The sequence below is a fragment of the Eucyclogobius newberryi genome, unplaced genomic scaffold, assembly GCF_026437365.1.
Source record: "Eucyclogobius newberryi isolate DKJ021-1_F unplaced genomic scaffold, fEucNew1.0.hap1 SCAF_149, whole genome shotgun sequence".
NCBI classification, from domain to species: Eukaryota; Metazoa; Chordata; class Actinopteri; order Gobiiformes; family Gobiidae; genus Eucyclogobius; species Eucyclogobius newberryi.
Window position 1 is genome coordinate 54,096 of NW_027315778.1, and position 18,405 is coordinate 72,500.

The 18,405-nt window shown below is 47.5% G+C and overlaps 1 protein-coding gene across 1 annotated transcript in view; it reads left to right on the forward strand.

The window, feature by feature from the left end:
* Positions 1-18,405, forward strand: part of hectd2 (HECT domain containing 2) — a 184,946-nt gene that overhangs the window by 44,519 nt on the left and 122,022 nt on the right. Inside the window, exon 7 of the mRNA XM_072445444.1 lies at positions 8,707-8,752. Coding sequence (XP_072301545.1) covers positions 8,707-8,752 — 46 coding nt within the window. The remainder of the gene's footprint in view (positions 1-8,706; positions 8,753-18,405) is intronic.

Consider the following 18,405-nt stretch of genomic DNA (forward strand, 5'->3'; position numbering starts at 1 on the left):
ACTGTACATGACAACAACAACACACTGTCCATGACAACAACACACTGTGCATGACAACAACACACTGTACATGACAACAACAACACACTGTACATGACAACAACACACTGTACATGACAACAACACACTGTCCATGACAACAACACACTGTACATGACAACAACACACTGTCCATGACAACAACACACTGTACATGACAACAACACACTGTCCATGACAACAACACACTGTACATGACAACAACAACAACACACTGTACATGACAACAACAACAACACACTGTACATGACAACAACACACTCTGCATGACAACAACACACTATACATGACAACAACACACTGTACATGACAACAACAACAACAACAACACACTGTACATGACAACAACACACTCTGCATAACAACAACACACTATACATGACAACAACAAACTGTACATGACAACAACACACTGTGCATGACAACAACACACTGTACATGACAACAACAACAACACACTGTGCATGACAACAACACACTGTGCATGACAACAACACACTGTACATGACAACAACACACTGTGCATGACAACAACACACTGTACATGACAACAACACACTGTACATGACAACAACAACACACTGTACATGACAACAACAACAACAACAACAACAACAACAACAACAACAACAACAACAACACACTGTACATGACAACAACACACTTTACATGACAACAACACACTGTACATGACAACAACACACTGTACATGACAACAGCACACTGTACATGACAACAACACACTGTGCATGAAAACAACACACTGTACATGACAACAACACACTGTACATGACAACAACAACACACTGTACATGACAACAACAACAACAACAACACACTGTACATGACAACAACACACTGTACATGACAACAACAACACACTGTACATGACAACAACAACAACACACTGTACATGACAACAACACACTGTACATGACAACAACACACTATACATGACAACAACACACTGTACATGACAACAACAACAACAACAACACACTGTACATGACAACAACACACTCTGCATGACAACAACACACTATACATGACAACAACACACTGTACATGACAACAACACACTGTACATGACAACAACAACAACACACTGTACATGACAACAACACACTGTACATGACAACAACACACTGTACATGACAACAGCACACTGTACATGACAACAACATACTGTACATGACAACAACAACACACTGTCCATGACAACAACACACTGTGCATGACAACAACACACTGTCCATGACAACAACACACTGTCCATGACAACAACACACTGTACATGACAACAACAACACACTGTACATGACAACAACACACTGTACATGACAACAACACACTGTACATGACAACAACACACTGTACATGACAACAACAACAACAACACACTGTACATGACAACAACACACTCTGCATGACAACAACACACTATACATGACAACAACACACTGTACATGACAACAACACACTGTACATGACAACAACAACAACAACACACTGTACATGACAACAACACACTGTACATGACAACAACACACTGTACATGACAACAACAACAACACACTGTACATGACAACAACACACTGTACATGACAACAACACACTGTACATGACAACAGCACACTGTACATGACAACAACATACTGTACATGACAACAACAACACACTGTCCATGACAACAACACACTGTGCATGACAACAACACACTGTACATGACAACAACAACACACTGTACATGACAACAACACACTGTACATGACAACAACACACTGTCCATGACAACAACACACTGTACATGACAACAACACACTGTCCATGACAACAACACACTGTACATGACAACAACACACTGTCCATGACAACAACACACTGTACATGACAACAACACACTCTGCATGACAACAACACACTATACATGACAACAACACACTGTACATGACAACAACAACAACAACACACTGTACATGACAACAACACACTCTGCATGACAACAACACACTATACATGACAACAACACACTGTACATGACAACAACACACTGTACATGACAACAACAACAACACACTGTACATGACAACAACACACTGTGCATGACAACAACACACTGTGCATGACAACAACACACTGTACATGACAACAACACACTGTGCATGACAACAACTCACTGTACATGACAACAGCACACTGTGCATGACAACAACACACTGTACATGACAACAGCACACTGTGCATGACAACAACACACTGTCCATGACAACAACACACTGTACATGACAACAACAACAACACACTGTACATGACAACAACACACTCTGCATGACAACAACACACTATACATGACAACAACACACTGTACATGACAACAACACACTGTACATGACAACAACAACAACACACTGTACATGACAACAACACACTGTCCATGACAACAACACACTGTCCATGACAACAACACACTGTACATGACAACAACATACTGTACATGACAACAACAACACACTGTCCATGACAACAACACACTGTGCATGACAACAACACACTGTCCATGACAACAACACACTGTACATGACAACAACAACACACTGTACATGACAACAACACACTGTACATGACAACAACACACTGTCCATGACAACAAAACACTGTACATGACAACAACAACAACAACACACTGTACATGACAACAACACACTCTGCATGACAACAACACACTATACATGACAACAACACACTGTACATGACAACAACACACTGTACATGACAACAACAACAACACACTGTACATGACAACAACACACTGTACATGACAACAACACACTGTACATGACAACAACAACAACAACACACTGTACATGACAACAACACACTGTGCATGACAACAACACACTGTACATGACAACAACACACTGTACATGACAACAACAACACACTGTACATTACAACAACAACACACTGTACATTACAACAACATACTGTACATGACAACAACAACACACTGTCCATGACAACAACACACTGTGCATGACAACAACACACTGTGCATGACAACAACACACTGTACATGACAACAAAACACTGTACATGACAACAACAACAACAACACACTGTACATGACAACAACACACTCTGCATGACAACAACACACTATACATGACAACAACACACTGTACATGACAACAACACACTGTACATGACAACAACAACAACACACTGTACATGACAACAACAACACACTGTACATGACAACAACACACTGTACATGACAACAACACACTGTCCATGACAACAACAACAACACACTGTACATGACAACAACACACTCTGCATGACAACAACACACTATACATGACAACAACACACTGTACATGACAACAACAACAACAACAACACACTGTACATGACAACAACACACTCTGCATGACAACAACACACTATACATGACAACAACACACTGTACATGACAACAACACACTGTACATGACAACAACAACAACACACTGTACATGACAACAACACACTGTACATGACAACAACACACTGTACATGACAACAGCACACTGTACATGACAACAACATACTGTACATGACAACAACAACACACTGTCCATGACAACAACACACTGTGCATGACAACAACACACTGTCCATGACAACAACACACTGTCCATGACAACAACACACTGTACATGACAACAACAACACACTGTACATGACAACAACACACTGTACATGACAACAACACACTGTCCATGACAACAAAACACTGTACATGACAACAACAACAACAACACACTGTACATGACAACAACACACTCTGCATGACAACAACACACTATACATGACAACAACACACTGTACATGACAACAACACACTGTACATGACAACAACAACACACACTGTACATGACAACAACACACTGTACATGACAACAACACACTGTACATGACAACAACAACAACACACTGTACATGACAACAACACACTGTACATGACAACAACACACTGTACATGACAACAGCACACTGTACATGACAACAACATACTGTACATGACAACAACACACTGTCCATGACAACAACACACTGTGCATGACAACAACACACTGTACATGACAACAACAACACACTGTACATGACAACAACACACTGTACATGACAACAACACACTGTCCATGACAACAACACACTGTACATGACAACAACACACTGTCCATGACAACAACACACTGTACATGACAACAACACACTGTCCATGACAACAACACACTGTACATGACAACAACACACTCTGCATGACAACAACACACTATACATGACAACAACACACTGTACATGACAACAACAACAACAACAACACACTGTACATGACAACAACACACTCTGCATGACAACAACACACTATACATGACAACAACACACTGTACATGACAACAACACACTGTACATGACAACAACAACAACACACTGTACATGACAACAACACACTGTGCATGACAACAACACACTGTGCATGACAACAACACACTGTACATGACAACAACACACTGTGCATGACAACAACACACTGTACATGACAACAGCACACTGTGCATGACAACAACACACTGTACATGACAACAGCACACTGTGCATGACAACAACACACTGTCCATGACAACAACACACTGTCCATGACAACAACACACTGTACATGACAACAACAACACACTGTACATGACAACAACACACTGTACATGACAACAACACACTTTACATGACAACACCACACTGTACATGACAACAACAACAACACACTGTACATGACAACAACAACAACACACTGTACATGACAACAACACACTCTGCATGACAACAACACACTATACATGACAACAACACACTGTACATGACAACAACAACAACAACAACAACACACTGTACATGACAACAACACACTCTGCATAACAACAACACACTATACATGACAACAACACACTGTACATGACAACAACACACTGTGCATGACAACAACACACTGTACATGACAACAACAACAACACACTGTGCATGACAACAACACACTGTGCATGACAACAACACACTGTACATGACAACAACACACTGTGCATGACAACAACACACTGTACATGACAACAACACACTGTACATGACAACAAGAACACACTGTACATGACAACAACAACAACAACAACAACACACTGTACATGACAACAACACACTTTACATGACAACAACACACTGTACATGACAACAACACACTGTACATGACAACAGCACACTGTACATGACAACAACACACTGTGCATGAAAACAACACACTGTACATGACAACAACACACTGTACATGACAACAACAACACACTGTACATGACAACAACAACAACAACAACAACAACACACTGTACATGACAACAACACACTGTACATGACAACAACAACACACTGTACATGACAACAACAACAACACACTGTACATGACAACAACACACTGTACATGACAACAACACACTATACATGACAACAACACACTGTACATGACAACAACAACAACAACAACACACTGTACATGACAACAACACACTCTGCATGACAACAACACACTATACATGACAACAACACACTGTGCATGACAACAACACACTGTACATGACAACAACAACAACAACACACTGTACATGACAACAACACACTGTACATGACAACAACACACTGTACATGACAACAGCACACTGTACATGACAACAACATACTGTACATGACAACAACAACACACTGTCCATGACAACAACACACTGTGCATGACAACAACACACTGTCCATGACAACAACACACTGTCCATGACAACAACACACTGTACATGACAACAACAACACACTGTACATGACAACAACACACTGTACATGACAACAACACACTGTCCATGACAACAAAACACTGTACATGACAACAACAACAACAACACACTGTACATGACAACAACACACTCTGCATGACAACAACACACTATACATGACAACAACACACTGTACATGACAACAACACACTGTACATGACAACAACAACAACAACAACACACTGTACATGACAACAACACACTGTACATGACAACAACACACTGTACATGACAACAACAACAACACACTGTACATGACAACAACACACTGTACATGACAACAACACACTGTACATGACAACAACATACTGTACATGACAACAACAACACACTGTCCATGACAACAACACACTGTGCATGACAACAACACACTGTACATGACAACAACAACACACTGTACATGACAACAACAACACACTGTACATGACAACAACACACTGTACATGACAACAACACACTGTCCATGACAACAACACACTGTACATGACAACAACACACTGTCCATGACAACAACACACTGTACATGACAACAACACACTGTCCATGACAACAACACACTGTACATGACAACAACACACTCTGCATGACAACAACACACTATACATGACAACAACACACTGTACATGACAACAACAACAACAACACACTGTACATGACAACAACACACTATACATGACAACAACACACTGTACATGACAACAACACACTGTACATGACAATAACAACAACACACTGTACATGACAACAACACACTGTGCATGACAACAACACACTGTGCATGACAACAACACACTGTACATGACAACAACACACTGTGCATGACAACAACACACTGTACATGACAACAGCACACTGTGCATGACAACAACACACTGTACATGACAACAGCACACTGTGCATGACAACAACACACTGTCCATGACAACAACACACTGTCCATGACAACAACACACTGTACATGACAACAACAACACACTGTACATGACAACAACACACTGTACATGACAACAACACACTTTACATGACAACAACACACTGTACATGACAACAACAACAACACACTGTACATGACAACAACAACAACACACTGTACATGACAACAACACACTCTGCATGACAACAACACACTATACATGACAACAACACACTGTACATGACAACAACAACAACAACACACTGTACATGACAACAACACACTCTGCATAACAACAACACACTATACATGACAACAACACACTGTACATGACAACAACACACTGTGCATGACAACAACACACTGTACATGACAACAACAACAACACACTGTGCATGACAACAACACACTGTGCATGACAACAACACACTGTACATGACAACAACACACTGTGCATGACAACAACACACTGTACATGACAACAACACACTGTACATGACAACAACAACACACTGTACATGACAACAACAACAACAACAACAACAACAACGCACTGTACATGACAACAACACACTTTACATGACAACAACACACTGTACATGACAACAACACACTGTACATGACAACAACACACTGTACATGACAACAGCACACTGTACATGACAACAACACACTGTGCATGAAAACAACACACTGTACATGACAACAACACACTGTACATGACAACAACAACAACAACAACACACTGTACATGACAACAACACACTGTACATGACAACAACAACACACTGTACATGACAACAACAACAACACAATGTACATGACAACAACACACTGTACATGACAACAACAACACACTGTACATGACAACAACAACAACAACACACTGTACATGACAACAACACACTGTACATGACAACAACAACACACTGTACATGACAACAACACACTGTACATGACAACAACACACTGTACATGACAACAACACACTGTACATGACAACAACAACACACTGTACATGACAACAACAACAACACACTGTACATGACAACAACACACTGTACATGTCAACAACACACTGTACATGACAACAACACACTGTACATGACAACAACACACTGTACATGACGACAACACACTGTACATGACGACAACACACTGTACATGACAACAACACACTGTACATGACAACAGCACACTGTACATGACAACAACACACTGTGCATGAAAACAACACACTGTACATGACAACAACACACTGTACATGACAACAACAACAACAACAACAACAACAACAACACACTGTACATGACAACAACAACAACACACTGTACATGACAACAACACACTGTACATGACAACAACAACACACTGTACATGACAACAACAACAACAACACACTGTACATGACAACAACACACTGTACATGACAACAACACACTGTACATGACAACAACACACTGTACATGACAACAACAACACACTGTACATGACAACAACAACAACACACTGTACATGACAACAACACACTGTACATGTCAACAACACACTGTACATGACAACAACACACTGTACATGACAACAACACACTGTACATGACGACAACACACTGTACATGACGACAACACACTGTACATGACGACAACACACTGTACATGACAACAACACACTGTACATGACAACAGCACACTGTACATGACAACAGCACACTTTACATGACAACAACACACTGCATTTGTGTGCATGTGTGTGTTTGTGTGTGTGTGTGTGTGTGTTATAGTATAAGTATAAGTAATACTAATACTGTAATACTACATATATAAACTCTGCTCTACTTTGTGGTCTCAGGCCTCGGACGAAAGACGACCTTCGAGCTTACTTCATCCTGCTCCAGGTGAGACTCCATCACCCACATGCTGGAGCTCTTTTAGACCTGGGGCCCATTTCCTGTTTGGTTCCCGAGCGACCGGCTTTGGAGCTAGGACGTCAGTAGTAGAGACGTTAGTTATGAGATATAAACAAGGAGAATATGGCTGATTTGTTCGGACAATTCTTGACCGTACTTTTCGGGCTGTTCAGCTCCAGAATAAAAGCTGATACTTATGAAGAAAATAGAACTTGTCCATATTCGGGCCGCACCTGACAAACGGCAGGTGCCACGTTGTAACATGAGATATTTACACATGAATATGGTCCATGTAGTGATGGACATGTGTCTTTTGACCCGTGAGTCAGGGCGGGGCCAGAAAGTCTCATTTCACTGCAGCAGGTTCTAAACTGCAGACCCGTATATCACATGTCCGCGCTCCGTGTCTTTGTGTTCTACTGAGTCTAGAGTCACTTCCTCATTAGAGTCATTTCTCTGTGAATATGAGTCTGATTGTAACAAACACATGTCCCCTGGACAGTGACCACTGTCCACTGACGTCTTCTTCTACTGTGCGTCAAACACTTGCACTTCCTGCTCCTTGCCCCCTTGTGTCCGTTTGCCAGTAAGAATCTATACATTTGACGCACCGTTATAATGAGCACAGGGTTCAGAGCGTGGGGGGAAAATAGTGGATTAAAGTCCAAAAAATAAGGTACCCCTAGTGGTGGTGAAGAGGAGTGGACTGAAGAGGCTGATGATTCTGCTGCTTCTGCTGGGTGATGTGTGTGTGATACAGGGGTGATGTGTGTGTGATACAGGGGTGATGTGTGTGTGATACAGGGGTGATGTGTGTGTGTGATACAGGGGTGATGTGTGTGTGTGATACAGGGGTGATGTGTGTGTGTGATACAGGGGTAATGTGTGTGTGATACAGGGGTGATGTGTGTTTGATACAGGGGTGATGTGTGTGTGTGATACAGGGGTGATGTGTGTGTGTGATACAGGGGTGATGTGTGTGTGATACAGGGGTGATGTGTGTGTGATACAGGGGTGATGTGTGTGTGATACAGGGGTGATGTGTGTGTGTGATACAGGGGTGATGTGTGTGTGATACAGGGGTGATGTGTGTGTGTGATACAGGGGTGATGTGTGTGTGTGATACAGGGGTGATGTGTGTGTTTGATACAGGGGTGATGTGTGTGTGATACAGGGGTGATGCAGGTGTGATACAGGGGTGATGTGTGTGTGATACAGGGGTGATGTGTGTGTGTGATACAGGGGTGATGTGTGTGTGTGATACAGGGGTGATGTGTGTGTGTGATACAGGGGTGATGTGTGTGTGTGATACAGGGGTGATGCAGGTGTGATACAGGGGTGATGTGTGTGTGATACAGGGGTGATGTGTGTGTGTGATACAGGGGTGATGTGTGTGTGTGATACAGGGGTGATGTGTGTGTGTTATACAGGTGTGATGCAGGTGTGATACAGGGGTGATGCAGGCAGGGCCGGCCCAGCCTATAAGCGAACTAAGCAGCCGCTTAGGTCCCCAAGGCATTAAGAGGGCGGCCCCCAATCTGGCAACCCGTCTTATGCGAAGTGCAAGCGCAGCATGCGCCACCAGTGTAGTAGCGGTAACATATTACGCACAAACGGCATTTATTTGTAAGGACAATCTGGCAACCAAGGCACCACACCTGCCCTGATTGGTCAACTTAATTGTGCGCGAGGAGCTCGAGAGCAAAACATAAACACAACAGAACATGGTCCCTGCGTGGTCCTCATGTCCAGAGGAATATATCCCCCCGATGCTGAAAAACGAAAGAAGAAACTTCTTGACGATGTAAAGAATCTGCAAACTCAACAACACTCTCCAGGTATTGAACTTCTCTTACAAAGAGACGCTTAATGCTGCTGTTTCAAACAACACGATTCTGTCACGTTAGTTCGCTCAGGCTGAAAGATAATAAGCTTAACATTGACACCAGCCCGGTAGTCTTAGCTGCAGGTGAGGCCTGTGAGGTGGCGTCTATGGCCCGGGTCACTAAGAGGCGGAGATCCGGTCCAGACGAGCGCCGTCTCGTCCAGAACCTCTGACATGAAACTTTGGAGTGAACAGTGTGCGGCCCCTGTCCCGGGCCCCTGTCCCGGGCCCCTGTGCAGCCTCAGTTAGAGATGAGTGGTTTGAGTTTGCGTCCCTCTCTCTCACATCACCATGTGTGAGATCAATCGTGACTCGTGATGTCTGTTTTACTTTGACTTCTTAAAGTGGAATAAGAGGAACATAAAGGTTTATGCACGTAAGGTCCATCAGCCAATCACATCGCAGCATTGTTTCATGCAGGAGTCCAGTGTGTGATGTTCAGATCAGAACAAACATTTATAATGTAATTCACTTTTAATAGAGCAACAAAACAATTAAAATTTATTTAAAAGCATAATTTGACTATTTGTTATAAATTATAATAAATTGATAGTGAATAATAACCAGACATATTAAAATTACGTCTGTTATAGAATAATACTATATATTTTTATATAAATGTGGCAAAGTTGCAGAAACACAGTCTCTTCACTATAGCTAGGTTTGGACCTTCACTTCTAGTTCTGTTCATTCTCTGGGAATAACATGTTTGCACTGTTTTATCAGTGTTAATTGTTAATCAAGCAATGCTTATGCCATTTGTTTAATTTAATATAACTTGTTTTGTCACTTTGGCAAGAAGGAACAGTTGGGAGCTGTAAAAGATAAATTAGTAAGGATAACTGTTACTTTTACATTTTCAGTTAAAATGAATCAGTTTGACCATAATTATTTTTCATAGCCAGTATTGTATTGAGTAATTAAGTACACTAATGTATTAATAACTGGCTTTAATCATTTTCTCCTGGCACAGTTTCATCACATCATCATTTTATAGCATTACAACCTCAACATTTTACTCTTACTTTAGCCGGCTGGACCTCATTAAAATACACCAGAATACAGGAAAAAGGTCTGAAAATCTCTGGGGGAGGGCCCCCAGACCCCCGTTTATTCATTTAAACTGCTAATGTGGCTGTAGACCCTTAACGCCCACAAATACGCCCAAAAACATATCTGGGACGTGTGTTATTTGTACAGGGAGTAGAGGTGATGTCAGCGGAATACCAAGTTGCATTGTGGGATTTAAATTATCAATATTTGAGCTTGTGAGGTGCTGAGAATAAACGAACTGGCAAACATATGCCCTGGAGTTTTGGTGAACTTTGTTTGTGTTGAAGAAAGTTCCCATATGTGAATTGTTCACTGACAATGGCAATAAAACTGATTCTGATGACGTGGTGAGGGGCCCCCAAAAATGTTTTTGCTTAGGGCCCCCTGAAGGCTTGGGCCGGCCCTGGATGCAGGTTTGATACAGGGGTGATTCTTGTGTGATGCGTTTGTTATACGGGGGTGATGCAGGGGTAATGTGTGTGTAATGCAGGGGTGATGCAGGGATGATGCAGGGGTGATGCAGGGGTGATGCAGGGGTGATGCAGGGGTGATGCAGGGGTGATGCAGGGGTGATACAGGGGTGATGCAGGGATGATGCAGGGGTGATACAGGGGTGATGCAGGGGTGATGCAGGGGTGATGCAGGGGTGATGCAGGGGTGATGCAGGGGTGATGCAGGGGTGATACAGGGGTGATGCAGGGATGATGCAGGGGTGATGCAGGGGTGATGCAGGGGTGATACAGGGGTGATACAGGGGTGATGCAGGGGTAATGTGTGTGTGATGCAGGGGTGATGCAGGGGTGATGCAGGGGTGATACAGGGGTGATGCAGGGGTGATGCAGGGGTGATGCAGGGGTGATGCAGGGGTGATACAGGGGTGATGCAGGGGTGATACAGGGGTGATGCAGGGGTGATGCAGGGGTAATGTGTGTGTGATGCAGGGGTGATGCAGGGGTGATGCAGGGGTGATGCAGGGGTGATGCAGGGGTGATGCAGGGGTGATACAGGGGTGATGCAGGGGTAATGTGTGTGTGATGCAGGGGTGATGCAGGGGTGATACAGGGGTGATGCAGGGGTGATACAGGGGTGATGCAGGGGTGATGCAGGGGTGATGCAGGGGTAATGTGTGTGTGATGCAGGGGTGATGCAGGGGTGATGCAGGGGTGATGCAGGGGTGATGCAGGGGTGATACAGGGGTGATGCAGGGATGATGCAGGGGTGATGCAGGGGTGATACAGGGGTGATGCAGGGATGATGCAGGGGTGATGCAGGGGTGATGCAGGGGTGATACAGGGGTGATGCAGGGGTGATACAGGGGTGATGCAGGGGTGATACAGGGGTGATGCAGGGGTGATGCAGGGGTAATGTGTGTGTGATGCAGGGGTGATACAGGGGTGATGCAGGGGTGATACAGGGGTGATGCAAGGGTGATGGCGGTGGGACGTGGGGGTGATGCATGTGTGATACGGGTGGTAAGCGGGGGGTGATATTGGGGCAATGCAGCTGTGATGCGGGTGTGATACGGGCGTGATGCAGGTGTGATGCGGGCGTGATGCAGGTGTGATACAGGCGTGATGCAGGTGTGATGCGGGCGTGATGCAGGTGTGATGCAGGTGTGATGCAGGTGTAATGCGGGCGTGATGCAGGTGTGATGCGGGCGTGATGCAGGTGTGATGCAAGTGTGATGCAGGTGTGATGCAGGTGTGATGCAGGTGTGATGCGGGTGTGATGCAGGTGTGATGCGGGCGTGATGCAGGTGTGATGCGGGCGTGATGCGGGTGTGATGCGGGCGTGATGCGGGTGTGATGCGGGCGTGATGCAGGTGTGATGCGGGCGTGATGCCGGTGTGATGCGGGTGTGATGCGGGCGTGATGCAGGTGTGATGCGGGCGTGATGCAGGTGTGATGCAGGTGTGATGCGGGCGTGATGCAGGTGTGATGCAGGCGTGATGCGGGTGTGATACGGGCGTGATGCAGGTGTGATGCAAGTGTGATGCAGGTGTGATGCGGGCGTGATGCAGGTGTGATGCAGGTGTGATGCAGGTGTGATGCGGGCGTGATGCAGGTGTGATGCAGGTGTGATGCAGGTGTGATGCAGGTGTGATGCGGGCGTGATGCAGGTGTGATGCGGGCGTGATGCAGGTGTGATGCGGGCGTGATGCAGGTGTGATGCAAGTGTGATGCAGGTGTGATGCGGGCGTGATGCAGGTGTGATGCAGGTGTGATGCAGGTGTGATGCGGGTGTGATGCGGGCGTGATGCAGGTGTGATGCGGGCGTGATGCAGGTGTGATGCGGGCGTGATGCAGGTGTGATGCAAGTGTGATGCAGGTGTGATGCGGGCGTGATGCAGGTGTGATGCAGGTGTGATGCGGGTGTGATGCGGGCGTGATGCAGGTGTGATGCGGGCGTGATGCAGGTGTGATGCAGGTGTGATGCGGGTGTGATGCGGGCGTGATGCAGGTGTGATGCAGGTGTGATGCGGGTGTGATACGGGCGTGATGCAGGTGTGATGCGGGCGTGATGCAGGTGTGATGCGGGCGTGATGCAGGTGTGATGCGGGCGTGATGCAGGTGTGATGCAAGTGTGATGCAGGTGTGATGCGGGCGTGATGCAGGTGTGATGCAGGTGTGATGCGGGCGTGATGCAGGTGTGATGCAGGTGTGATGCGGGCGTGATGCAGGTGTGATGCGGGCGTGATGCGGGTGTGATGCGGGCGTGATGCAGGTGTGATGCAAGTGTGATGCAGGTGTGATGCGGGCGTGATGCAGGTGTGATGCAGGTGTGATGCAGGTGTGATGCGGGTGTGATGCGGGCGTGATGCAGGTGTGATGCGGGCGTGATGCAGGTGTGATGCGGGCGTGATGCAGGTGTGATGCAAGTGTGATGCAGGTGTGATGCGGGCGTGATGCAGGTGTAATGCAGGTGTGATGCGGGTGTGATGCGGGCGTGATGCAGGTGTGATGCGGGCGTGATGCAGGTGTGATGCAGGTGTGATGCGGGTGTGATGCGGGCGTGATGCAGGTGTGATGCAGGTGTGATGCGGGTGTGATACGGGCGTGATGCAGGTGTGATGCGGGCGTGATGCAGGTGTGATGCGGGCGTGATGCAGGTGTGATGCGGGCGTGATGCAGGTGTGATGCAAGTGTGATGCAGGTGTGATGCGGGCGTGATGCAGGTGTGATGCAGGTGTGATGCGGGCGTGATGCAGGTGTGATGCGGGCGTGATGCAGGTGTGATGCGGGCGTGATGCAGGTGTGATGCGGGCGTGATGCAGGTGTGATGCAGGTGTGATGCAGGTGTGATGCGGGCGTGATGCGGGTGTGATGCGGGTGTGATGCGGGCGTGATGCGGGTGTGATGCGGGCGTGATGCAGGTGTGATGCGGGCGTGATGCAGGTGTGATGCGGGCGTGATGCAGGTGTGATGCGGGTGTGATGCAGGCGTGATGCGGGTGTGATGCAGGTGTGATGCGGGCGTGATGCAGGTGTGATGCGGGCGTGATGCAGGTGTGATGCGGGCGTGATGCAGGTGTGATGCAAGTGTGATGCGGGTGTGATGCGGGCGTGATGCAGGTGTGATGCAGGTGTGATGCGGGCGTGATGCTGGTGTGATGCGGGCGTGATGCGGGTGTGATGCGGGCGTGATGCAGGTGTGATGCAAGTGTGATGCAGGTGTGATGCGGGCGTGATGCAGGTGTGATGCAGGTGTGATGCGGGTGTGATGCGGGTGTGATGCGGGCGTGATGCAGGTGTGATGCGGGCGTGATGCAGGTGTGATGCGGGCGTGATGCAGGTGTGATGCAAGTGTGATGCAGGTGTGATGCGGGCGTGATGCAGGTGTGATGCGGGTGTGATGCGGGCGTGATGCAGGTGTGATGCGGGCGTGATGCAGGTGTGATGCAGGTGTGATGCGGGTGTGATGCGGGCGTGATGCAGGTGTGATGCAGGTGTGATGCGGGTGTGATACGGGCGTGATGCAGGTGTGATGCGGGCGTGATGCAGGTGTGATGCGGGCGTGATGCAGGTGTGATGCGGGCGTGATGCAGGTGTGATGCAAGTGTGATGCAGGTGTGATGCGGGCGTGATGCAGGTGTGATGCAGGTGTGATGCGGGCGTGATGCAGGTGTGATGCGGGCGTGATGCAGGTGTGATGCGGGCGTGATGCAGGTGTGATGCGGGCGTGATGCAGGTGTGATGCAGGTGTGATGCAGGTGTGATGCGGGCGTGATGCAGGCGTGATGCAAGCGTGATGCGGGCGTGATGCGGGCGTGATGCGGGCGTGATGCGGGCGTGATGCGGGCGTGATGCAGGTGTGATGCGGGCGTGATGCAGGTGTGATGCAGGTGTGATGCGGGTGTGATGCGGGCGTGATGCAGGTGTGATGCGGGCGTGATGCAGGTGTGATGCAGGTGTGATGCGGGTGTGATGCGGGCGTGATGCAGGTGTGATGCAGGTGTGATGCGGGTGTGATACGGGCGTGATGCAGGTGTGATGCGGGCGTGATGCAGGTGTGATGCGGGCGTGATGCAGGTGTGATGCGGGCGTGATGCAGGTGTGATGCAAGTGTGATGCAGGTGTGATGCGGGCGTGATGCAGGTGTGATGCAGGTGTGATGCGGGCGTGATGCAGGTGTGATGCGGGCGTGATGCAGGTGTGATGCGGGCGTGATGCAGGTGTGATGCGGGCGTGATGCAGGTGTGATGCAGGTGTGATGCAGGTGTGATGCGGGCGTGATGCAGGCGTGATGCAAGTGTGATGCGGGCGTGATGCGGGTGTGATGCGGGCGTGATGCGGGTGTGATGCAGGTGTGATGCGGGCGTGATGCAGGTGTGATGCGGGCGTGATGCGGGTGTGATGCGGGCGTGATGCGGGTGTGATGCAGGTGTGATGCGGGCGTGATGCAGGTGTGATGCGGGCGTGATGCAGGTGTGATGCGGGCGTGATGCAGGTGTGATGCGGGCGTGATGCAGGTGTGATGCGGGCGTGATGCAGGTGTGATGCGGGCGTGATGCGGGTGTGATGCAGGCGTGATGCGGGTGTGATGCAGGCGTGATGCGGGCGTGATGCAGGTGTGATGCGGGCGTGATGCAGGTGTGATGCAAGTGTGATGCAGGTGTGATGCGGGCGTGATGCAGGTGTGATGCAGGTGTGATGCGGGCGTGATGCAGGTGTGATGCGGGCGTGATGCAGGTGTGATGCGGGCGTGATGCAGGTGTGATGCGGGCGTGATGCAGGTGTGATGCAGGTGTGATGCAGGTGTGATGCGGGCGTGATGCAGGCGTGATGCAAGTGTGATGCGGGCGTGATGCGGGTGTGATGCGGGCGTGATGCGGGTGTGATGCAGGTGTGATGCGGGCGTGATGCAGGTGTGATGCGGGCGTGATGCAGGTGTGATGCGGGCGTGATGCAGGTGTGATGCAAGTGTGATGCAGGTGTGATGCGGGCGTGATGCAGGTGTGATGCAGGTGTGATGCGGGTGTGATGCGGGCGTGATGCAGGTGTGATGCGGGCGTGATGCAGGTGTGATGCAGGTGTGATGCGGGTGTGATGCGGGCGTGATGCAGGTGTGATGCAGGTGTGATGCGGGCGTGATGCGGGTGTGATGCGGGCGTGATGCGGGTGTGATGCAGGTGTGATGCGGGCGTGATGCAGGTGTGATGCGGGCGTGATGCAGGTGTGATGCGGGCGTGATGCAGGGGTGATGCGGGCGTGATGCAGGTGTGATGCGGGCGTGATGCAGGTGTGATGCGGGCGTGATGCGGGTGTGATGCAGGCGTGATGCGGGTGTGATGCAGGTGTGATGCGGGCGCGATGCAGGTGTGATGCGGGCGTGATGCAGGTGTGGTGCGGGCGTGATGCAGGTGTGATGCGGGTGTGATGCGGGTGTGATGCGGGTGTGATGCAGGCGTGATGCGGGTGTGATGCAGGTGTGATGCGGGCGTGATGCAGGTGTGATGCGGGCGTGATGCAGGTGTGGTGCGGGCGTGATGCAGGTGTGATGCAGGTGTGATGCGGGCGTGATGCAGGTGTGATGCGGGCGTGATGCGGGTGTATCTCACTAATTACTGATACAATGAGGTGCCAATAATCTTACATTTACATAATATAATCTATCTGTGGCCATTATATCTTATTTCCAAAATAATCAGCTGTATTAAATGGTTGGCAGATTAATTGCTATATATTTTTTTTTTTTCCCACAAGAATATTTGCAAGTTTGAAACAAAAATATCAATGTTTCCTTTCTTTTTGCTAATAATTGTCACTGTAATATTTGATTTTTTTTTACCTTATCATCTGTTTGTTGTTAGCTCCAAATTAGCTACATTTTTAGCACAGCTCGTCCACAAAACCATCTCCTTTCTTTCTTCCACTTGTTTCCCAAAACCACACAGCTCTTTCCCCGCTAAGACCTCTGCGCACAGACGAGATGCTTCAGCCAGGGGGCAGCATTGAGATGCGGGGGAGGGGTGGGACTCATAATTCTCGTGATAAAAATTTTATTTAATGCTATATTTAAATGTTCTTCTGGCCGGACTGGATTCGGCACGTAGGCCGTATCTCGACACCCCTGTATTATATTATGTATTATATATATTATATAAAGACAGTGGTTCAGTGTGTGCATGAGCAGAATGTAGGTTAACCCTCAGCTCCTCCTGGACAGCCCCAGACATTTTCCACTGGAGCAGCTGGCAGCAGCAC